The following is a 24613-nucleotide window of genomic DNA, read 5'->3' on the forward strand; positions in this document are numbered from 1 at the left end:
TTTAGTAGCCTCTTCTCTTTCCCAGTCATGAGCTCTGTGTGTGTGTGTGTGTGTGTGTGTGTGTGGTGTGGTGTGGTTTTTTCCTCTTTGGGTCTATCCATTCTTTTTTGGTGGATAAGTTCTGTATTGGGTGCTGGGAGACCTATACAATTTAGGTAAAACACAGAAAGGCTATAGGATGCAAACAGAAAATTATAATTCGCAATATTACAAAATTAGTGCAAAATGCTGTGTAAAGGCCAAGGGAAGCAGATATCATGACAGAAGGAGTCAGGGGAGGCTTCCTATAGGGTGTGGCATTGTATTTGGACTTTAAAAGATTGTTAGGAATTCACTGGGTGGGAAGGGAAGCAATGCCAGGGCTCCTACCTTGGAAGATAGTGAGCTTCCCATCTCTGGAGGTGCTTAGGAAAAGATTAGATGACTTCTGCTTCCTTTCCCACAATAATCAGTAATAGCAGCTAGGTGGCGCAGTAGGAGATAGGACACTGGGTCTGCGGTCTGGCCTCAGACATTCATTAGCTGTGACTCTGGATAAATCACTTAACCTCCGTTTGCCTCAGTTTCCTTGTCTGTAAAATTGGGATAATAATAACACCTCAGGATTGTTGTGAGGGTCAAATGGAATAATACTTGAAAAGTGCTTCGCACAGTGCCTGGCACGTAGTAGGCGTTTAATAAATGCTTGTTTCCTCCCTTCTTCCTTCAATAGGGGAAGGTCATATAAAGCACTGTGGTCCCTCACCAACATCTGATTTTTGACTTTGTCTTGGATTATCTGTCCTTCACTCAAAGTCACTGAGCTCAAAGGGCTGGTCTCTTGGCATCTGGATCACTTGCTTCTCCTGTATCACTTCAGTCCCCACTAGGGCATGAGCTCTGGCAGTCCCATTTTCTGTGTCTCAAGACCATGATCCCAGCACTTTCTTTACCCTCATCATTGTTGGCTCACAGCAGCCAGGAATCTCCCATCTGGCACCTTTACTTCCCATCCCCTCCCCTCCACTTATATAGTAAGGTGGCTTTGCTACCATCTACCATCTTTTGCTACCATTTTCCTTCTTTCAAATGAAGGAGTTGAATTAGATTATATCTTTTTCCTCTCTGGGATTTAATTTTCCCATCTGTAAAAATGACACCATTGGGCCCTTTGAGCACTGAGATTCTACATTCTGTGATTGCTGTCTTCAATTGGGTTTGAGAAGGGACATGCTGTTTCACTTATTCACTGCCTCTGATCACCCTCTGGTCTGGAAATTAACTATGAGCTAATGCCATTCACATTCTGGGCTGCTCTAATTGTGAGGAAGATTTGGGCTACTTCAGTAGGTGGTGGGCTCCTTGTCACTGGAGGTATTCAGACACAGGGAGGATGACCACTTACTTGCCAGGGATATTGTAGAAAGGGACGTTTGTTCAGATATGGTTGGAATTCTCTGATTCTATGACCTTAACTCTGTCCCAATGCTCCCTAGCCTCTATTGAGCCCTATAGAAATGTGAATACTTATTGATCATACCCATGGGTCTTTGAGGGCACCACTAGAACTCAGTAGTGGGCAAAACAAGGAACAATGTGGGGAAGATAGAGGGAGGCATCTTTTGGCTGGATATAAAGAAAAAGATTCTTATAATTAGAGCTGTTGGAAAGTAGACCGCACCACAACTTTAAACCACCACCTGGTCTTCAAACAGAGATCGGGTGGCCATTTGTTGGGGACATTCTGGAGGGAGAGATTTGTTGGGCTTGGTTGTAAGTTGGGCTAGAGGTTTCTGGGGTTCTTTCTAGCTCTAAGATTCTGTGATTCTATTTACCCCCATTTTATAGGTGGTGAAACTGAGACCCAGAAAACGGAAAGTGGCAGACCCAAGACTGTTCTCTTTGCTGACCTTTCTGGGAGGGCTGTTTTTTGAAGGGGGAAGGGGGTTCCTTTTACCCCAGACATTGCACATTGAATCTGCCTCACGGGATGAAATGGATTGAATTATATGGAAAGGGGCCTTCCAAGTTTCAGATTCTGTGATTCTCTGAGTTTCTGTTCAACAAACATTTTTAAGGCACATGCTATATGCAGCAAAATTAAAAATAAAAGACACGGTCCTTGCCCTCATGGAGTTTACGGTCTACTTAGGGAGATAAGACATATCCTTAAGTGACTGTAGAATTATAGAATGAGAAGATTCTCAGAGGTCATCCAGTCCAGTCCCTACTGAAGCAAGAATCCCTTCCATCAGTCCCCAGAGTCATCTTCTGCATCTTCTGGCCTCTGTTTGAGGTCCTCCATTGAAGCAGAGCCCACCCACTGAGTTCCAAAGCAGGCCATCCAACTTTGGGATGGCTCTGAGCATTACAAAGGTTTCCTTCACATGGTGCTTAAATATGCCTCTGCAACTTTCTCAAACTATTGCCCATTCTGTCCTCTGGGGCCAATCCCTGTGACATTTCTTCAAATATTTGGGGACAGCTATTACTTCCCCTCTCTCTGTCTTTTCTCTATGTGATGCAGTACAACCAAGCATATATTCTATAGTCTGGAAATAAATACATTCATTAGAAGGCGATAAGTACTAAAGTTCAAAGTACTTTGAGAAATTTGAAAAAGGAGCTGTCAGTTCTAGTCGGGGGAATCAAAAGGTTTGGTGGAGTTTGTGGCATCTGAGATAGGTTTTAAAAGAAGGATCTCAGCAGATGGAGGGAGGAAAGGACAGATGAAATATTGGGGATGGTGTGAGCAAAAGTATAGGATTGGGAAAAGGGTGTTGTTGTGGAAGCCAAGGGAAGAGAAGGGATTCCTTGGGTGAATCCTGTAGGAAAAAGTATAGGGGGAGAGGGCAGTCTCAGGGCTTGGGGGTGTATGTGTGTATGTCTGTGTCCAAAAGTGTTGATATGTTTCACCATGTAAGTTACAAGGCTGGTCATATACTGGCATGAGGAAGTAAGTGTGTCAAGATATGAGGCGTGTGGTGTTGTGTGTGCGAAGGAGGAGGGGGTATGGTTGTGTCTGCCTGGAAAGGGAGTAGTGTACAGGTATGTGTGGTGGCAGAACTGTGGAGGAAGTAAGATTGTTACCTCTGAGACTATGAGAAAACATAGTTATGCATGTGGTTGTGAGGCTGTGAGTGTGAACGAGTGGATTATGTCTACCTGGGGAGATGGCGTGGTTGTCTTTGTCACTTTAAAGGTCTGAGGCAGATAGGAGAGGCTATGATTCAGAGTTAGAGACACTACTGTGACCTCTCCCAGTGGGGAGAGGCTGGGCAGCTGTGTTGGTCTGTGTTGTCTGGGCAGCTGCAGTGACAGCTGTCCTGTTAGGGTGAATTACCCAGAGAGGCTGTAAATAGACCTGAGGCACGGGGTGGGAGGGGAAAAGCAGAGGGACCGTAACCTGATCCCCAGCCCCAACCTTCCGAGAAGCATCGTGACCCTGTCCCCGTCCCCCAAGTGCTCAATGATAGCCTACAGAGAGCTATACTGGGGGTCTTGTGGGCCATACCATCAAATCTCCCTTATAGGATTTAGAACTGGAAGAAACATTAGAAACTTACTTTTCTTTTCATGTCACCTTCATTTCTGAATTGCATATATAGCTCCCTCCCCTTCCCCCCGCATCCATCTCCTATAAAAGAAAAGAATGCAATGCAGTTTAGTGACATCAGCCAGCATGTTAGCCATATCTGACCATATATGCAGTATTCCACACCCATAGTCCCCCACCTCTGCAAAGAAGGGAAGGTAGTGGTTCTCTTCTCCAGGGCCAAACTTGGTCATTATAATTATATAATATTTGATTCTATTTTTAGTCTATCTTTTTATATTGTCATTCTAACCCCTTCATTTTATAACTGGAAAAATAAGCCTAGAAGAGAGAAGAGGCTTGTCCAGGGTCACATGGGTAATGCTTGGCAGAAGTGAGATTAGAATCTAGGTCTGCTTCATTCTGGACTCCAGCCCTCTGAACCCAGAGAAGGGCTAATGAAGAAAGATAGTGAGCTCCTTAGCAAGGTACCGTAGTGGGAGAGACCACTGGACTACGAACCCAGAAGCTCTGCTGCTTATATGTTGTGTGGTCTTGGGCCATCCTTTCCCCAAACCCTTTCTACCTCCATTCCCTTATTTTTATGATAAGAGGGTTAGACTAGGATCAGGGCTGGGGAACCTGTGGCCTCGAGGCCACACGTGGCTCTCTAGGTCCTCAAGTGCAGCCCTTTGACTGATTCAGGGCCACACTTGAGGACCTAGAGGGCCACATGTGGCCTCGAGGATACAGGTTCCCCACCCCTGGACTAGGTGATAGATTCTGAGTTCTCTTCCAGCTCTGATACTCTGTTTTCTGTTCTATGTCACTGAAATTCTTCAAACAAAAACTAGAGAACCTCCTGCCAGGAGACTGTATCAGGGATTCCTGTGTGTGAGGGGGTGAGCTAGAACTCTCACTTCTGTAAGGTGATGAGCTCCCCGTCTCTGGAGGTATTTGAGCAGAAGCTGGGTGACTCTCAGTCAGAGGCTGTAGAGGGGATTCTTGACTCAATGAGAGGTTGGATCAGAGGTTTCTTTCTAATGATTCTGAGTCTAAAACATTGGAAATTAATTTCTTCATGTATAAATATTACCCTTCTTATTCAAAGAGTCCATTTGAAGAATCTCATTTACGCCTCATGCCCACCTAGTGCCTTTATACATATAGCACTTCCCAAAGCTGTTTCCCAATAATAGTTGTAGTAACAAATTCTAGTTTAGCAAACACCTAACTCGCTATAGTCTTACAAGGTAAGTAGTAAAAGCATTAGTCTCAACATTTTATTGATGAGGAAACCGAGTTTGAAGCTTAAGCCACTGGTCTGGGTTCACCCAGCTCATAAAGGTCAGTGCTAGGACTTGAACCTCTATCTCTCCATGCCCAGCATTCTTTCCACTCCACAGTACTCTATACACTGTCCCTCTGTTATCACTGTTAATCCTCACAACAGCTGTGCAAGGCTTCCCAAGGACAGTCCAGTCCACCCTCCACCTTGGCCTGTCACCCTCAGTGATTGCCTAGTAGAATGTAAACTCCTTGAGAGCAGGGACTATTTTTTCATTTTTGCCTTTTTTTATCTATAGTACTTTGTACAAAATAGGTAACTAGTGAATGTGTGTTGGTAGATGGATGTTGGAAGGACAAGGATTATAAAGAAGAAAACTTAGATTTAGAAAGAGGAAGAGACTGCGGGTGGGTGTCAGAATCCAGTCTGCTTCATTCTGTCCTCCTCCCAACTCTATGAACCCAGAGAATTAACCCAGGAAGGGCTAATGAAGAAAGGTAGTGAGCTTCTTGGCAAGGTACCAAGTGGGAAACACCATTGGACTGAATATAGAGGCCATCTCTTTGCAGTTGACACTCACCCTTGACGCCTTGCCCCACAGGTGCTAGAAGACAATGACTATGGCCGGGCAGTGGACTGGTGGGGCCTAGGAGTGGTGATGTATGAGATGATGTGTGGCCGGCTGCCCTTCTACAACCAGGACCATGAGAAGCTGTTTGAGCTGATCCTTATGGAGGAGATTCGATTTCCCCCGAACGCTCTCCCCGGATGCCAAGTCTCTTCTGTCGGGGTTGCTAAAAAAGGACCCCAAGCAGAGGTAAGCAGGGGCCATATAGTGAGTATACAGTGGGGATACAGGGGCCAGAAACTAGGTCCTTTCACCAGTTGACTGCATGAGGATAAGGAAGGGAGATGCTTGTTGACAATCACTGCCTTCAAGTATCAGTCATCCTTTATTAATATAATTAATAATAATAATAATAATGGAAGTATCCTTTATTAAGTGTCTCATGTAGGCCAGCCATTGTGTGCTAAGTGTTAGGAATCCATGGGAAGAAAGTGAAACAATCTGGTGGGAATTTGATTAATGTGTGTAGAAGGGAGTAGACCTGGTCTGTCTGGCCTACAGGTAGCGAGGTGGCATAGTGGATAGAGTGCCAGGCCTGGAGTCTGGAAGACTCTTCTTCTTCCTGAATTCAAATCTGACCTCAGACACTTACTAGTCACATAGCTAGTAAGGCTAACCCTGTTAACCTCAGTTTCCCCATCTGTAAAATGAGCTGGAGAAGAAAATGGCAAACCACTCTGGTATCTTTGCCAAGAAAACCCCAAAAGGAGTCACAGAGTTGGACACGACTGAAAAATGACTGAACAGCAAACAAATGGTCGCTTCTAAGTTGAAATCCTCTAAGTTATAGGGAGGTAGGTTTCATTTCAGTGTAAGGGAAAGAGATAGCAACTGGTCCTGTGATTTTTATTGGTACAGGGAACTCCCAGGAGAGGACACCCCCTCCACCAATGCAGGTCACCACCTGCTATGCAACTTAGAGTCATATAGAGTTGCCTAGAGCAGTGGTGTCAAACTCGGGTCACTAAACCATACATAAGGATCCCTGCTGGCTGCATCTTGACTTAGAAAACCACATATTAGCATTATCTATGTTCTGTTATATTTTTATTTATTTTGTTAAATATTTCCCAATTGTATTTTAATCTGGTGTCTGGACCCAGAGTCTGTTTGACAATTCTGGCCTAGAGCACCGAGAAATTAAGTGACTAGCATGAAGTCACAGCACCCATATGTGATGTGAATCAAACTTGAAACTGGGCCTTCCTTGGCTTTAAGGCTAATTCTCTATGCATCACTTCATGCTGTCTCTCAAAAGGAAAAACTAAATTAGATCTGTTCAAGAGTAGAATGCGCTGCGTCACTAAGTACTGAGCTCCCCGTTACTGCAAGGTAACGTCATTCAAGCCAAGATTAGATGGCTTCCTCTCAGAGAAATCGTTGAAGGATTTCTTCATGTGAAAGTTGGACCAGAGAAGTCTGTAGTCCTTCCTAAGCTTGAGATTCTGGGATTCTATGATACATGCTCAGTGTGTATGTGGGGGGGGTGGGGAATGCCCCATGTGTGCAACAGGGAGACAATTGTAAGATACTCACCATCCATTGGCAGAAGTTCTACCCTAGCAAGTTCCTCTGTCTCAGCAGCTTGTTATAGGGCCCTGGTCTCTGCTGGATACATGTTTTTTCCTCGGTTATCAGAAGCTCTGGTCATTAATAATAGTAATTGTTTATATTTCTGTAGTGCTTTCTGGTTTATAAAATGCTTTCCTCATGATGGCCCTTTGAGGGTAGGAAGTGAAAAATAATTTTATCTGCTACAGATGAGTATGATAACTTGCCTGAGGTCTTCAATACTTGTAATGAGTGTTGGGGCTGGGATCTGAACTTCTATCTCCTGATTCCAGGTCTAGATCTCTCCTATACTATATTCTAGGTGTCTGCAAGGCAGGATCAAACTTAGTTCTATGGGTTTTGAGCTCACTTGCATTCCCAGAAATCATTCCTCTATAAACTTTAGAGGGGCAGAGTCTCTAGTATTGGCCTTGTTTTGGACACATAGGAAAACCCCATCTCAAGTGATGAAGGAAGCATTTCCCTTTCCCCTCTGGAGGCATTCTGAGCGTGTCTTCTAAGGAGTCTTCTCCTAATGTGCAGGCTGGGTCTGCCCCTATTGGGTACCCAGCCAATACCCTGAGAAACCACCCTGGCCCAACTGGAAGACAGTAGTCTGCCCTCCCTACCCTCAGGGAGTGCTTATTCTATGATTGATTGCAGCTATAATTGGTAATAAAATTAAATCCTGTTCTGATTCCTCATGCACAGAGGAAGGAGCTGCTGGATTCTCAAAGGTTGTTCCAGGAGAGTAGAAATTCTGTCAAATTCACCTAAGCTAGAAAGGTTTTAAGTGTATAGGCCTTGTGACAGACCCTGTGTCTCTTGACCAAGGCCCAGATAAGCCAAGTTGGGAAGGTTCATCATTAACAGGTCAACCTGAGGTGTTGAGTATTCTGGGCCACAGGCACCCAGAAGGTAACCTGCTAAACCACAGTGAGCTTAGCTTGTGAGCCATTGGTGGAGAGAGTGCCAACCCCAAAGAAATCAGCTCTTTGAAGTATAGAAGAAATAATGCAGTAAAGGATGAAGAGGGTGTGGGTAGGAAGGGAGCCTGGGGGATTTGGGGAGAAGTTAAGCAGACAGGGACTGTGGGCCTTCTTGCACACAGATTGCATACTTTCTAAATGGGAGGAGGAAGTATTTATAGCAGGCCTAAACATAGAGCTTCCGTGTTAAATTATGAACCTTTCTTGTATTGATTTAGTTTGCAAAGTTCCAATTTACATAGACTACCTTGGTGACACAGCTATTTTGTTAGGTAAGGTTAACTTGGAGGTTGACCGTGGACTTTTTGAAACCGGTGGCCAGAATTTCAAAGCTAGAAAAGAGCCCATAGGGCTTCCAGTTCATTGAGTACAGTGAAAAAAGGTCATTGGATTTAAAGTTAGGTGCCCAGGGATGGAATCCCAGCTCTGCCATTTGCCACCTGTGTGACCTGGGGCAAATCACTTCATTTTGGAGGGCCTTGGTCTGTTGCTGTGTCATTTCAGTCGTGTCCAGCTCTTCGTGACCCCATTAAGGATTTTCTTGGTAAAGATACTGAAACGTTTCTTAATTTCCTTCTCCAGCTCATTTTACAGATGAGGAAACTGAGGCAAACAGGGTGAAGTGGCTTGCCCAGGGTCACACAGCTAGTGAGCGTCTGAAGCCAAATCTGAACTCATGAACATGAGTCTTTCGGATTCCAAGCCCAGTGCTGTATCCACTGTGGCCTCAGTTTCCTCACCTTTAAATTGATGGGTTTGGACTAGATGGCCTCAGAAGTCGCTTCCAGCTCTAGAGTGATGATCCCATGAGTCTTAAGGTTCCTTCCGCCTCTGAATTCAGGGATTGGAACTCATACCTGAGTAGAAGTTCTCTCTACAACATCCCTGGCCAATGATGACCCAGCCAGTACTGGAAGAACTCCAGTGATGGGGAACTCATTACCCATTCCATTTTTGGACAACTCTCAGAACCAGACCAGAAAGAAAGTGTGGTTACTTGCTATTCATTATGAGTCTGGTTACTAATTTAAGTAATTTGCCTGAGAATTTTGTTCATCTTTGCCATTCAAAAGTTTCTGTCCCCACACGAACATTTATTGGTGATGAGGAATTAAAAACCTATTTCAAATAACCTTCAGGTGACCTTCAAGTTCAAATAATATAATGATAATAATAACAACAGTAATTGCTAGCATTTATAAATGACTTTAAGGTTCGCAGAGTGAAAGAGTCACGTAGCTAGTAGTTGTCTGAGGACAGATTTGAACTCTGGAAGATGAGTCTTCCTGACTCCAGGCCCAGCACTCTGTCCACTGTGCCACCTAGCTGCCCCTATCCCTATTTTTATAGATGAGGAAATTGAAGCAGATAGGGATTCAGTGATTTTCTCAGGGTCACACAGCTAAAAAGTGAATAAGGCCAGATTCAAACGCAGATCTTCCTGAATCCTGGTCCAGTGCTCTATCCATCCAAATGCTAGCAGTTAGCTATCTGATACCTGAACCATCTGGTTATCTGCTCACATAAAGAAGTAGTAACAAAAGCTCAGATCAAAGCCCAGGGATCCTACGTCTCAGCCCATGGTTGTCTCCACTGTTCCCCCCTGGGATTAACGTTCAGTTGGGTATTGTGCCTAATTAAACCACTTCAGCCCTTGGGGTTGAGACGCAGCAAGGGTGATTGTGTGAGAAGTCAGGACCCTAGGGCAGTTTCTGCCTTCTCTTGGTTAACCAGATAGAAGTTGAGATGGAAGTTTCTGTTTGCCTGTGCCAGCGACCTCTGGACCAACTTCTCCTTGGTCCAGAGTCTGGCGTCCTTGGTCAGAACTGCCCTTCCTCATCCCACCACTTGTGTCCCAAGAGCTAGCTGGGAAACTGCTGTGTGGAGCCCAAGGTGGCGGCTGTGTTCTGCTGGTGTAGGAATTCCTGGCCTTGCAGCTGCTGCTTGGAGCATCCTCCAAAGGAGATGAGCCAGCTGCCTCCCCAGGCCTCCTTTGCTGGGTTGCCACAGAGAAGAGCCATGGGAACTGTTTGCATACAGAGTGACAGTCCCCCCTCTAAAATGATTCATGGCCCTTGCCATCCCCTGTTCAGAGTCATGTGCTCCCCAGTCCTTGCCAAGAAGAAGGGCTGGTCTTTCTTTTTCTGTTTTTTCATCTAGAAAAAGAGAATTTGCTTCATAAGGGAGGGAATTCCATTGGCACTCCTGGAAGAATTAAGAGCCCTTTGAGGAGTGGACCAAAGCAAACACGATTAAGTTGGATACGTGGCATTTGTGACCTCGGTGGTCTGGGAGCTCTGCTAACTGATGCAGATTACAGCCCATCTTGGCCCTCTCAACTGCTATGATTCTGGTCCATGTTTGACCCATTAGCAGATTTATATGATATGAAGAATTGAATTTAAGAGTAAATATAAAATTCTTCAGCCCAGTTAATTTTTTTAATTTAGGTACAAGATGGGCAAGGACATGGCTGAATAATAATATGTATGTATTGTTCATTGTTGACTCCCCAGCCGTGTAATTTGGAGCCAAAGAAACTAAGGCCATTTTCCAGATGGAGTGAGGTGAAAGTCCCATTGTCTCTTACCCTGGCCAGACCCACCTAAAATATTGTGTCTGGTCCTGGGTGCCATATTGGAGGAGGCATATTGACGAGCTGGAATGCCCAGAGGGAGGTGACTATGCCATTGAGAGGACTGGGAACTGTGTTTTATGGGGATCATTTGAGAGAACTAGGGACAGAAATTCCTTGAGGGCAGAGACTGCTTCACCTTTATCTGTTATCGCCAGCTCCTTGCACATAGTAGGTACTTAATAAATGCTTGATTAATTGAACTCCTTGAGGGCAAGAATTGTTTCATTTTTATATTTCTATCACCAGTGCCTGGCACAAAGTAGGAGCTTAATAAATGTAGTTAGGTGGCACAGTAGATAAGAGTACTGGGCCTGGATTCAAGAAGACGTGAGTTCATATTGGCCTCAGACACTTAGATGCTGTGTGGCCCTGGGAAAACATTTAACCCATGTCTGCTCCAGTTTTCTCATCTGTAAAATGGGCATAATAATAGTACCTACCTTCCAGGGTTGTTGCAAGGATATAATGATAATATTTTGTAAAGCTCTCTGTCAACTTTAAAATGCTATATAAATGTTAGTTACTATTATTATAGTAAATGCTTAATGATTAATATTTTAAAATTAATTAATATATTAAAATAATATTAAAATATTAAAACTTATGGGGGAGGTTTCATAATCTTTCATAATCTCTCTCTTTGAGCATCTGAAAGATGGTCATGTGGAAGAGAGGTTACAGTACTCCAGATGATGTGACCACTTATAGAGGTTGTGGAGAGGGCACCCCTTCTGCATGGGTTAGACTAGGTACCTCTGAGGTGACTTTCAGCCCTGAGATTCCATGGTCCTTTGGCCTTGGCTTGGGGGTAGGGGTGGGGGTGGGATATATTCTAGCTCAGTCTCTTCTCCTAGTAATTTCCAGTATCTGAAGATCCCAAATGATGACAACTCCTCCCAATAGTACAGAACTTTAATATTCAGAAAATACTTTTCCTCTCTTTGTGAGATAGTTAGGGAAGGTGGGGATTTGCCCGTTTTACAGATGAAGAAATGAGGCTCAGAGCTCCGAAGTGGTTTTGCCTATAGGGCCCCCTTGCTGGTGAGTTTTGGAGCCTGCCCACACAGCCAGGTGTTTGCAGCTCTGTGTCTAGTGTATACCACATTGTGTCGCCAAATAGACATTGCAGAGAATCTGGGAGTGGGGGAATGAGTCATCCATGCTTCAGCTCTGCTGAGCACAAATGTAACCCTAAGAAGCTGGCAGTCGAGATGAAAATTATTCTCTTTGGTGGTACAGTCCGTCTGCTCAGCATGATTCTGTCCTGTCTGCTGAGGGACCCCTCTCCCTACTTGGCACAGGTTTCTGTCTGTCCTCTCAACCCAACCCACTGCACCTCAAAGCCCAAAGGGAAGACCGAGTCGTTGAAGCCACACTGAAATTGTCTAAGCCCACCTCCTCGAAGCTTTGATTTCAGTATATGATACACTAATGGGCATCACATTTCTTGCCTTCTCAATGGCTGGGGGAGGGGGTGTAGGGAAGGAAGGAAAGAATTCAGAAAAAAATTGGGAAAGAATTTTTTTAAAAAGAGGGGAAAGGGGCAGCGAGGTTGCACAGTAGATAGTGCACCAGCCCTGAAGTCAGGAGGACCTGAGTTCAAATCCAGCCTCAGATACTTACTAGCTGTGTGACTTAACCCTGACTGCCTAGTTGGAACAGGACTTTCATGTTCCAGTAAGGACATCACAAGGTGCACATACCAGCGAGAACCTAAATTTGTCGCCAACCTACTTTTCCATACATCTGTCTGTTCTTCGTTTGGGACAGCTAGGTGGAGCAGTGGATAGAGCACCAGCCCTGGAGTCAGGACGACCTGAGTTCAAATCTGGCCTCACACACTTGACACTTACTAGCTGTGTGACCCCGGGCAAGTCACTTAACCCCATTGCCTAGCCAAAAAAAGGGGGTGGTGGAGGAATATGATATAGAGGAAAGCACTGGGAAACTTCAGGTTCAAATCCTGACTGCTATTTATAATCGGTGTGACTCTGGGCAAGTCACTTTAACCAATCTGGTCCTCACATTCATTCCCCATTTGAAAAATTCAGAAGTTGGACTGGAAGACTTTGAAGGTCCCTTCCAGCTCTGAATCAGTGATTCTTCAGGCTCTCCCCGCAAGTGACTGAAAGAAGGAGATGCAGCTCTTCCTTTACAACATTGTCATCATGTACTCCAGCGGATGTGGGACCTCAGTGACCCAGCTCAGAATCCATCTGTGCCTGCCCAGTCCTGTGCCACTTGTATCTATGTGTTCCCATCGAATGAGATAATATAGGTGGAGCAATGGCATACCTTACAAGTGCTCTATAAGGGTTAATTATTATAAATAACAGTACTAGCAGCTAAGGTATAATAATAATAATAGCTGTCATTTATATAGTGCTTCCTGTGTGCCAGGCGCTGTACTAAGCACTTTATAATTATTATCTTATTGGATCCTCCCAGGTAGGTGCCCTTTTAATCCCCATTTTACAGAGGAAGAAACCGAGGCAAACAGTTTAAGTGACTTGCACTGGGTCACACAGAGAGTGAGTGTCTGAGGCTGGATTTGAGCTCAGTTCTTTCTGACCCCAAGCCTGGTGCCCTACCCACTGTACCACCTCGCTGCCCTAAGCTTATGTTTGTTAACTCCACTAAGTCCTACTTCTAGGCCTCGCAGGGGCACGGAAGTGACCCTGGGTTTCCTGAAGGCCTTGCCAGCGAAGCACAAGTTTTGCCAGTCTGGAGAGGCTGCATATGTAGTAAGAGATCACGGCTGCCTCACTGAGGATCAGCCTCCAAAACTGGGGAGAAGCTCGTCACCAGCAGGCTGGCCTCTAGGAGAGAAATTGTTTTTGCCATAAAACAAAAAGAAATGCATGACCCACAAGCATGTTTAAAGCTGGAGATACAAAAATGGAGGACCTTCCTCAGACACCTTCTATCCTCCTGGCCTACATCTTACTTATTTCTCTGACTACTGAGCTTCCCAGCCCTCAGGGCAGAAATGATCAAAGGAAGATTGTTACCTGAGGCCTCTGGGGCAGTAGGATAGTGACAGGGGAAGAATTAGCCAGTGAATGAAAAATTGGCCTTTTGCTAAGTTACATTCAGCCTTTGTCAGACCAAACCTGAGTCCAAAGGGTTTCCTTTGAGAATTTGATTGTCTTAATTATTAGGGCATTATATTCTAGCAATTTGTCAATCTGCCTACATATTTGAATGTCACATCCTTATGCTCCCATGTAATTATTTTCTAACTACCTGAAAAATAAATTGCTTCTTCTCTATCAAAAATGAGTACCGTTAATCTTCTGATGATTCTGTATACTCCGTTAGTGTCCACACAAAAATTCTATGATCATGGTAGGAAAGGAGCTAAAAGAACCGTTTCGCAACTGACAAATGGGCAGAGGTAATGCCCAGGCAGTTTTCTAAGGAAGAAATTGAAGTTATTGACAGCCATGTGAAAATATTCTCCACATCACTAATACTTAAAGAAATACAAATTAAAGCAACTCTGAGGTTCTACCACAAACCCATCAGACTGGCAAAGCTGACAAAAAAAAAATGACAAATGTCAGAAGGGCTTTGGGAAAACAGACATACCTAGTACATCGGTGGAGCTGTGAATTGGGTCAGCCATTCTGAAAAGCAATTTGGAACCATGCTCCAAAGTCACTAAACTGTATATACCCTTTGACTCAGTGTAACCATGGCTAGGGCCTATACCCTGAAAGAGAGAAAAGAAAGATCAGTAAATAAAGAGGATCAATATGTACAAAAATATTTATAGCAATTCTTTTTCTGGTGGCAGAGAGTTGAAAACTAAGCAGGTGCCCATCAGTTGGGGAATGACTGAACATGTAGTATATAAGTATAATGGAATACTATTGTACTGTAAGAAAGGATGATTTCGGGGAGAAACAAAAATACCTGAGAAGACTTGTATGATCGGATACAGACAGTGAACGGCGAACAGAACTGGAAGGACAATTTATCATACTATAAAGTGAGATGGGATAGGCAGCAACACTGTAAACACCAGCAACTTTGAGAGACTTAAGAACTGATCAGTGCGATAAACCAAACACAATTCCAGAGGATTATTGTTGAAACTTGATGAGAGAGGATAGAATCAAGATGCAGGATAAGACATGCCTTTTTAGACAGTGATCATTGTGGAAGTATTTAACTTGACTAGGACAGAGAATGACTAAACGAATTGTGATTCATCAATATAGTAGCTTCAAGGAAAAACACATAATGGAGAATCCAGAGAAGCACAGGAAGGTTTATATGACCTGATGCAAAATTAAGCAGCACAGAAAAAAATATGCAATGACTATGATAATGTAAAAGGAAAGAAGGGGAAACAACACAAAGCTTGCTTGGCTCTAGGAGTTGAAAAAATGGACCCCTCTCCTTCACTGCTTGTCTGGGGGCCTTATGGGTGTGGAATGATGCACGGTTCTCTGACACAGTTCATAAAATCAGGCAGCTGGAACTCTAGAAAAGATGGCCTCAGAGACCATCAGTCCAACCCTCTCGTTTTACAGATGAGAAAACTGAGTGTTCTTAACTGAGTTAAGTAACTTGCCCAGAATCACATAGGTGGAAAGTGGCAGAGCCAGGGTTCAAACTCAGTTTCTATGACTCCCGCTTCAGCATGGTACTTTGATTGCTCTGTTGGCTTGGGTTAGGCTAGAGCAAAGACCCAGGTTGGAAGATTAACAGAAAATAGGTACTTGCAGGCGTGAGATTTATCATTGTGCAGCACAGTAAACCCACAAAAATAAAACCACACATACGTACTATGTAGCAATTTGGACAGAGGCTTGGCCATGCAAGGCCAAAGTTACTGACATTGTGAGGGGAGCGTGTACTGTGGCAATCTCTCAGTGAGAATACGCACTCAAGTGTGGTCTGAGCAGAAAAGTTATATACCTTAAAAATAGGCTTGATTGAGAACAAATAATGAATGTCAGGTATGGGATGGGGAATTCTTAATTAGACCCAGATGTGGTTGGGAAACTACCTGGGTTGCTTTTTGATATCAGACTTGGGCTGGGGAGTTTCCTAATTTGGACCAGAAATTGGGGGATGTTATCAGGGATCCCAGAAATGGGTGTCACAGCAGTCTTGCTGGAGCTTAGAAGCCTTGATCATTTACATGTTTGATGTAAGGTCAGAATGAGTCAGGATGGTGGAAGAGTGCAGGCTGTCTGTTATTGCTTCTGTGGTCATTAGGACCACTTAGCCTAAGTGATTCCAAATTGGAGTCTTTTCACTTACACTACATCAAAAATATATTTCACAAGTTGAAATTATTATATTGCTGTGTTAGTTTTGCTAACCTGCTCTTTTGGGGGTTTCTTTAAAAATATTTGTTACATGGATGGGGAGGGGAGGGGAATGGCACATATATGTACATACATGTATGTGTATATCCACATATGCATGCACACACATGTGTGTATATGTGTTTATATGTATGTGTGTGTATATATACCTGCACGTCTCTACATACATATACATATACATATACATACATACAGAGAGAGAGAGAGAGAGAGAGAGAGAGAGAGAGAGAGAGAGCGCAGCTAGGTGGCACAGTGGATAGAGCACTAGGCCTGGAGTCACAAAGACCTGAGTTCAAATGCGGCCTCAGACACTTACCAGCTGTGTGACCCTGGACAAGTCACTTGAGCCTGTTGGCCTCAGTTTACTCATCTAGAAAATGAGCTGAAGAAGGAAATGGCAAACCACTCTAAGAAAACCCTAAATGGAGTCACAAAGAGTAGGATACAACTGGATGACAACAATATAGAAATAGATTTTCAGATACATATGTTTGTAAATGAATGTGACATAAAAAGAAAAGTTATCAATAAAAATAAGTGATTTTTCTTTAAAAAGCCCTAGTCTCAGAAGTCAAAAGGCCTGGCTTTCAGGGTTGGCTCTGCTGCGTATTGCCTGTGTAATCTTGGTGGTCACTTTTCCCCTCAGGTCCCCAGTTTCCTTACCTGTGGCCTCTAAGGCTCCTTCCAGCTCTGACAGCCTGTGGTTCTGCCTCCAAAATGTTTCAGAAGACACCCTGCTGGGAATTTATCAATATGGTTGATTTTGAAGTAACTTTGTCCTTCTCTCCCCTTCCACTCTCTCTCTGTTTCTGCAGGTTAGGTGGGGGATCAGACGATGCAAAAGAGATTATGCAGCACAAGTTTTTTGCTGGCATTGTATGGCAAGATGTCTATGAAAAAAAGGTGGGTTCCCAGCAGGCACGGGAGGTGGGGCTGCCGAGTGAGGCACAGCTCACTCTGGGCTTCTCTTCACAGAGGATACCCAGCAGGCATTGGAGCTGTTTCAGAGTAGAATGAGATTTTTCAAGGAAGTATCGAGTTTTCCAATCCCTAGAGAGACTCAAGTAGAGGCTGAATAACCATTGTGAGGGATGTTATGGGTGTGTATGGCGAGGATTCCTGCTCATGTATAAGGTGAAAGAGTAGACCTCTGAGGTCTCTTCCCACTCTGAAGTTGTATGATTCTGTGACCCTAATAATAATGATAATAAATAATAATAATAATAGCTAGCATTTACATAGTGCTTTAACATTTGCAGAATGCTTTATAGTATTATCTTGTTTTATCCTCACAGTAGCCCTGAGAGGTAGGTGCTATTATTATCCTTATTTTATTTACAGATGAGGAAACTGAGTTAGACAGAGGTTAAGTGACTTGCTCAGTAAATGTCTGAAGTGAGATTTGAGCTAAGGCTTTCTTGGCTTCAGGTACAGACTCTTTCCACTGTGGCCACCCTATGTAGCTCCACTGCTGGCTGTTGGAGCTGCCTGCCTTGAACATCCTATTTCCCCACTGGAAAGTGGAAGGAGGGCCTTCTAGGGCATGGAGAGGCTGTTGGCAGGGCCTGAGGCCCCTGTTCCTGGCCTCTCCCCGGGCTTGGGTGCCTGCCAGCCCCTTGGCCAAGAGGCCCTTGCTACTTTCCCTGTTCCTTCTATTTCATCGCACGAACCAGGAGGCTCAGGAGGTCATAGGAAGGCGGGGGTGGGGGATGCATTTTATCCTGGCATTTCCTCTTGAGCATCAGACCCTGTTTGCCTTTATATTCTTGATCTTCTTAAGAACTGGGGTATTGTTTTGAAGTCCTTATCCAATAGATGTCCAGCACCACTCTTTGCCTGCTACTTCCAAAAAACAAACAAAAAACCACCTCTCTCTCTGTCTCTCTCTGTCTCTCTCTCTGTCTGCCTCTCTCTCTCTCTCTCTGTCTCCATAGGCTTGCTGGATTTAGAGGTAGAGGGGAGAGGAGGTCCTTAAAAGTTATCTGGTTCCAGGGGTGGGGAATCCTCTTGTTTTATGACTGAGAAATCTGTAGTGCAAATGTCCCTAGCCTTGGAATCAGGAGAGACCTGGATTCAAATCCTGCCTTCTGACACTTTACCATGAGCCTCAGTTTCTTCCTCTGCAAAATGAGAATAATAATACCTCTAGGAAGTCCCCTACAGAGCTGCTGTGAGGAGCAGATGAGACCATGCATTTTAAGTGCTTTATAAACTGTAAAGGGCTCCAAATGTTTAACATCGTTCATAAGCCCAGTAATCGCTCTTAACATAACAGGCTGCCTCTTTTTTTGTGTGTGTGGGGTGTTTGTTTTTTTTTTTTACAGATCATTTTTTTCCAATTTATTTATTTAAAAATTTTAGGCACTTATTTATTTTTTAGGTTTGTCTTTTTCACATTTATTTATTTATTTGTTTGACTTCTTAAAAAAATTTAAGTTCCAAATTCTCTCCTTCCCCCACCTCCTGAGAAGGCAAGTGATGTGGGTGACATGTTCTAGCCCTTAGTAGCCCTGTCTTTCTTGTTTAAGAATCAAATAATTTGAGGCCTGCACGGGACATACATCCAGTCTAATCCATACACAGGGGGACCCCCCCCCTTCCCAACCATGACATAGCTAACAGATGGTCCTCCAGTCCTACCCAAGACCATGATATGTATTCCCTTGTAGCTCCCTCAGGCAAAGACCCAGCGAGGCACATGTAGGTGCTAGGTGCTTCACTTGCTTCACGTCCCTCATTGCAGTGCCTGGCTCAGGCCATGTGTCGCTTGGCTTTATCTCTTCTTCAGCTCTGGGGTGCCAGCTCCTGGCTTATGAGTACTGCCCTGGGACCCTGGGCAAGCAGCTGCCCTTTTCCTGGGACAAAGGTCCTTACTCAGAAATGTTTCACCTGTCCTCGATTCCTGGTAACAAGCTTGTTTCATTTGCTGACGAGGCAACACCTTCCCCCACTGCCATTCCCCAGCCCCTAGCAGGGAGACCCGCTGGCTGTTCCTGCCTCCACAGTGTCTCAGGTCCTTTGTTTGTTTCCCTCCAGCCTATGTGGTCCTGGAGCCCACCTGCGTCCTAGAGGGAAGGCGACTCATCAGCCGCCATCCTCTTGCTAGCTGCTTCTGGCCTCCTTGCTGACTCCTGGATAGTGATCCTGGGGATGGCATGGGGTGGCCTGGCAGCCCTTTCTCTACTTCTACCAGCCCATGCCCAGCCAGTGGAGTTTTTTAATTCACCTGGATTCTCTTGGCTTGAGTGTGAATACCTAGTCATTCTCCTAGCTGCTCAAAACAGAAATGGAATTTTTCTCTTTCTTTAAATGTCCTTTTTTTTTTTAAATTCTTAACTTAAACACCAAAAAAAAGAAAACAACATTTCACAACACACAGCTCAACATAATAAAGTAGTGTATATGAAACCATGAATCTCCATTTCACACTATTTGCTTTTTTAAAATAAAGAAGTCAGGGCAGGTAGGTGGCCCAGTAGATAGAATACCAGCCCTGGATTTAAGAAGACCTGAGTTCAAATCTAGCCTCAGACACATAACACTCACTAGCTGTGTGACTCTGAGCAAGTCACTTAACCCCAATTGCCTCACAATAAAAAAAAAAGTGTACAATAAATTCTACACATTACTTTCAGAGCTGTCCTGTTTGTCAGTATTTCCTTCTGTTCTCTTTTGTGCATTTTAAAAAATGTTACAATACCCTTGTCTCCCTCTCTTTCTTTCTTTCTTTCTTTCTTTCTTTCTCTTTCTTTCTTTCTTCTCTCTCTCTCTCTCTCTCTCTCTCTCTCTCTCTCTCCTTCCTTCCTTCCTTCCTTCCTTCCTTCCTTCCTTCCTTCCTTCCTTCCTTCCTTCTTTCCTTCCTTCCTTCCTTCCTTCCTTCCATTGCTATTGCTATCTCTTCCCCCATTAACTTCAAGAAAGAAAAAGAAGGAGGGGAGGGGAGGCTTGCAAAAAAATTGGCATAGCCAAGCCAAATAGATCCACAGAGTGGCCATGGTTAATAATGTACGCTCTATACCTTGTATCCATTCCACCATGTTTCATCATAGATCCTCTGGAGACATGGTTAGTCACTGCTTTGATGATAACAGCAACAGCAGTAATAATAGTAGCTAACATTTATGTGGTGCTTACTGTGTGCCAGGCAGTGTGCTAAGCACTTCATAATTATTGTGTCATTAGATCATCACAACAACTTTGGGAGGAGTGAGGCAAGCACAAGTTAAGTGACTTGCTTGGGGCTGTAAAGCGAGTAAGCATCTGAGGTTGGATTTGAACTCGGGTTTTCCTGACTCCAGGCCTAGTGCTCTATCCATTGTGCCATCTAGCTGCCTTTGATCAGGGTTCTTAATTCTCTCAGTTATTTTTCTTTCTGATGTCATTCTTTTCGTTCTGCTTACTTTATTCTGTATTAGTCACTACTCAGGATTCTCTGAAATCATCTCTTTGGTCTTTTTTTCTTTTTAAATAATATTTTATTATTTTTTCCCAATTAGATGTAAAAACAGTTTTTTAACATTTCTTTTTTTAAATTTGAGTTCCAAATTCTCTCCCTCCTCTCCTCCCCCTTCTTTGAGACAGTAAGTAATTTGATATAGGCCATACATGTGCAATCATGAAAAACATATTTCCATATTAATTACTTTGTGAAAGAAAACACAGAGAAAAACCAAAAAAAAAAACATCACCAAAGGAATAAAGAAAGTGAAAAATCGCATGCTTCAACCTGCATTCAGACTCCACCAGTTCTTTCTCTGGAGGTGGAGAGCATTTTTTATTGTGAGTCCTTTGGAATTGTCTTGGATCATCGTATTGCTGAGAAGAGCTAAGCCCTTCATATTTGATCACCGTACTCTTTGTTCATTTCTTATAGCTTGATAATATCTCATTACATTTATATACATTTACAGAGGCAGCCTAAGGTAACCCTTAGATTCTAGTTCTTTTCTCCTCTCCTTCCTCCTCCTCCCAAATTCCTGCCTTCAGAATCAGGAAGTTTGTTTTGTTCATAACTTTTCCCTCCCCATTATTATATTCCCACGTAATATCTCCTTCCTTCATTCCCCACCTGTTGACTTGATTAATTTCTGCACCAAATTCTGTGCATGGCTCTGCGTCATTTTCTTAACCCTCCTTTGTCAGTTTCAGATAAGAGAAGGGCTCACCTGATGCCCAGTCCCCTCATCCCTTTCTTCATGTTTATATATTCTTATGCATCTGGTTATGAGAACTGTCAAGCTCCACTCCCTTTCTACTTTTTTCCACTAGTGTATTCTTCCCTTTACCCTCCCTCCTCTTCCCTCGTCTAAATCCACAGAACAGAACCAGTCTCCCCACCCACATATACACACCCCTCCACGCAGGATCTGTTTTTCTGATTTAGATACTTATTTTTTACGTTTTGAAGACAAAGTTCTGAAGGAACATTCGTTTCTAGCCCCATCATTAAAATGGGAGCACTCCCGTCATCCTACAGCTCCTTACAGTGTCTCAAATGAATTTACCTCTCTCGGTTTCTCTGGACTCTTGGGTTTGTATTTCAGAATTCCTACTCAGCTCTGGTCAAGCATTTCATCAGACACACTTGCAGGTCCTCCATCCCATTAAGGATCCACTTTTTCCCCCTGTAGGATTATACTGAGCTTTGTAGGTTAAGTTGTTCTTGGTTGTAAGCCTGCATCTTCCTTTACCTTTTGGAATATTGTGTGCCGATCTCCTCTGGTTTTTATTAGACACTGCCAGGTCTTGTGTGAGCCTGATTGCATAATTCCTTGGTACATGAACTGCTTCTTTCTGGATGTTTATAATAGTATGTCTCCTTCGATGAGGGAGCTTTGGATTTTGGCAATGATATTCTTGAGACTTTACCCTTCGGGTTTCCTTTCATTTGGTGATAATGTTTTTTTTTTCTATCTGTGCCCTCTGTTTCTGATAGATTTGGGTAGTTTATGATTGGGGGGGACAATTGGGGTTAAGTGACTTGCCCAAGGTCACACAGCTAGTAAGTGTCAAGTGTTTGGTCTGAGGCTGGATTTGAACTCAGGGCCGGTGCTCTATCCACTGCACTACCTATCTGCCCCTGTGATTTCTTGAAATAGAATATCTGGACTTTTTTTTTTTATCACAGTTTTGGAGCAGTCTGGTGAGTCTTAAATTCTTTCTCCTTGAATTATTTTCCAGGTCAGTTGTTTTGAATCTCAGATAATCATATATTTTCTTCTGTTTTTTCCATTGTTTGATTTTCTAATATTTTTTGCTGTTTCATAAAATCATTGATTTTTGTTTGTCTGTTCTGCTTTTCAGAAATTTCATTTCCTGGATAAGGATTACCACGTTTTCTGACCTACTTATTCTCTTTCCAGTTCTTTCCTCAAGAGTTCATTTCCTTTTTTAATGTCTTGCTTCATTTCTTCTAGGTATTCATGTATTCCTTGTGGAAAATCCCATTTTTTTTTCCTTTGAGTCCCTGCTTGCAGTTCTTGGAGTTAGATTTGCAGTGATTTTTTTAAGTCTGAAAAAAATTCATTAGTTTTAACCTTTTAAAACAATTTTGAGTTCCAAATTCTTTCCCTCCCTCCTCCATTCGCTGAGAAAGCAAGCAATATGATATCAATTATACATGTGAAATCATGCAAAATATATTTCCCTATTACATATGTGGCCAAAAAAAAAGAAAGAAAAGTAAAGAAAGTGAGAAAATTATACTTCAATTTGCACTCAGAGTTCATCAGTTCTCTCTCTGGAGATGAGTAGCATTTTTTTATCATGAGTCGTTTGGAATTGTTTTGGATTGTTGAACAGATCACAGTAGTAACCAAGTCATACACAGTTGGTCATTGCCATGGCTGCATACAATGATCTCCTGGTTCTTTGCAGTGATTTTTGATGCCATTTGGTGTTTTCTGTGATTTACTCATCTCTTCAGCTTTAGTTCCTAAATTGGGGCTTTGTGTCAGGAACAAGTCTCTGCTGTTCTGTTGAGTACGGTGATCTGGTCTGCTTCTTGGTCCCCTTGGTCCTTGCACTGACCTCTACTGACTGAGGTCTTTGAAGTTCAGAGCAATGGATCTTCAGCATTTCGGGGCAGGGTCAGGTACCTCCGAGCCCCTGGGCCCGAGCTAGCCCAAGCTGAGGGCTGTAGGAGCTTTCTGACAACCCTGGTTGCCTTTAAGGCAATCGCTGCCTCTGGACATAGAGCCTATAGGCTACATATGTTTTGTGTCTGGTCAGGCCCTGACATTGTCTCTGCACATAGAGCCTTACAGGCTATGTGTGTTCAGTGTCTGGTCAGCCTGGGATGATTGATGCTGACCCTGCTGGGGTTGAGAATGGGCCCTGCCCTGTTGTCCGTGGGCTACTGACTGATTTGTGTGTGTATGCAGTTCTGGAGTGGAAGATATCACTTACTGTAGTTTCTCATTGTGTTTCTTGAATATTTTTCAGTCTGGTGCTAACTCCAGGGTCTTGCTAGAGTAGCGCTATGGGAGCTGGGTGGTCTGATTCCCATTCAGATGGTCATCTTGGCAGGAAGACAAACATAGAGTTGCTTATTAGCATCTAGAGCAGGGGGTCAGAAAACTGTGCCTGGGACCCATAAGCTAAGAATGATTTTTAAATTTTTAAATCAAGTTTTCTTGTATTGAAAAATATAAAAACAATCTTATCTCCATAGGCAGCTGGTCTGAATTTAGCCCTTGGGCCATAGTTCGCCAAGGCTTAAGTAAAGAAAGTAAATTAAGGAGCACTCCTAGAAGCCAAAATTCTTACCCTTAGATAATAGCAACTCATCATATAATAATAACAACAATAATACCTGATAGCTAACATGTATGTAGCGCTTTAAGGTATGTAAAACGCTTTACATATACTACCTTATTTAGTAAATATTTTATTATACTTGTCATACCATATATTATATCATATCACATATTATGTCATGCATGATATATTATATCATGCCCTATTATATATTACATTCTATCCTGTTCTGTTATATATTATGTTATATATTACATTGCATCATGTCATTATACCTTATATTACATTACATATCTTATCATGTTACACATATCATATTATATAATATCATAACATTACAGTATAGTAGAATAGTGAGTGCTAGGCTTGGGAAACCTGGATTCATTCAAATCCTGGTGCTGACTTTTTTCTCTTTGTGTGACCGTCACCCTTGACATATTATGTAACTTGTCTCACCCTGTTTTCTCACCTGTACAAAAGGTGGGGGTGTATTGCATATATAACTGTAGGTATATATGGACATATATAGGTATTTGGAAAGAAGATACAGGGTGATTTTGAGGGCTTCCTTTTATATGAGTATATTAAGGCTTATGAAGTACATTGATTACAACATCCCCATGAGGTGGGTTGTTAACAGATTATCCCCATTTTGCAGATGATGAAACCAGGTCTTAGAGAAATGAAATGACTTGTGGAGCTCTCCTTCATCTGGCTGGGGAAGCTAGCACAGCTCTTCCATAACCAGCTTTCTTCCCATCTAGTGAATATTTGGGCCTAACCCGGCCTTGCATTTCAGAAGACCCCCTCTCCTCTGCCTCGCCCGAGTTCCTCCCCATTTCCAAACTGACACCCCCTTTGAGTTTTGGGTGAGGCTTCAAGGTTCTGTCATTTGGATAATT

The 24613-nt window shown here is 43.2% G+C and overlaps 1 protein-coding gene and 1 long non-coding RNA gene across 3 annotated transcripts in view; one reads left to right on the forward strand and one right to left on the reverse strand.

Moving 5' to 3' along the window:
* Positions 1–24613, forward strand: part of AKT1 (AKT serine/threonine kinase 1) — a 134528-nt gene that overhangs the window by 101943 nt on the left and 7972 nt on the right. Inside the window, 3 exon segments of the mRNA XM_078150383.1 lie at positions 5404–5547; positions 5549–5619; positions 16769–16856. Coding sequence (XP_078006509.1) covers positions 5404–5547; positions 5549–5619; positions 16769–16856 — 303 coding nt within the window.
* Positions 3555–20044, reverse strand: LOC110203044 (uncharacterized). Of its 2 annotated transcripts, none has more exons than XR_002322849.2 (5): positions 19972–20044; positions 16617–16690; positions 14200–14323; positions 5383–5596; positions 3555–3616 (listed from the first exon to the last, which is right to left on the reverse strand). It is a non-coding gene; the product is annotated as an uncharacterized LOC110203044 (long non-coding RNA). The 2 variants fall into 2 exon arrangements; XR_013484842.1 differs by having other exon boundaries at positions 16617–16687; positions 19972–20037.

This window comes from Phascolarctos cinereus, unplaced genomic scaffold (assembly GCF_003287225.1).
Source record: "Phascolarctos cinereus isolate Bilbo 61053 unplaced genomic scaffold, phaCin_HiC Scaffold_2;HRSCAF=192, whole genome shotgun sequence".
In the NCBI taxonomy this organism is placed as follows: domain Eukaryota; kingdom Metazoa; phylum Chordata; class Mammalia; order Diprotodontia; family Phascolarctidae; genus Phascolarctos; species Phascolarctos cinereus.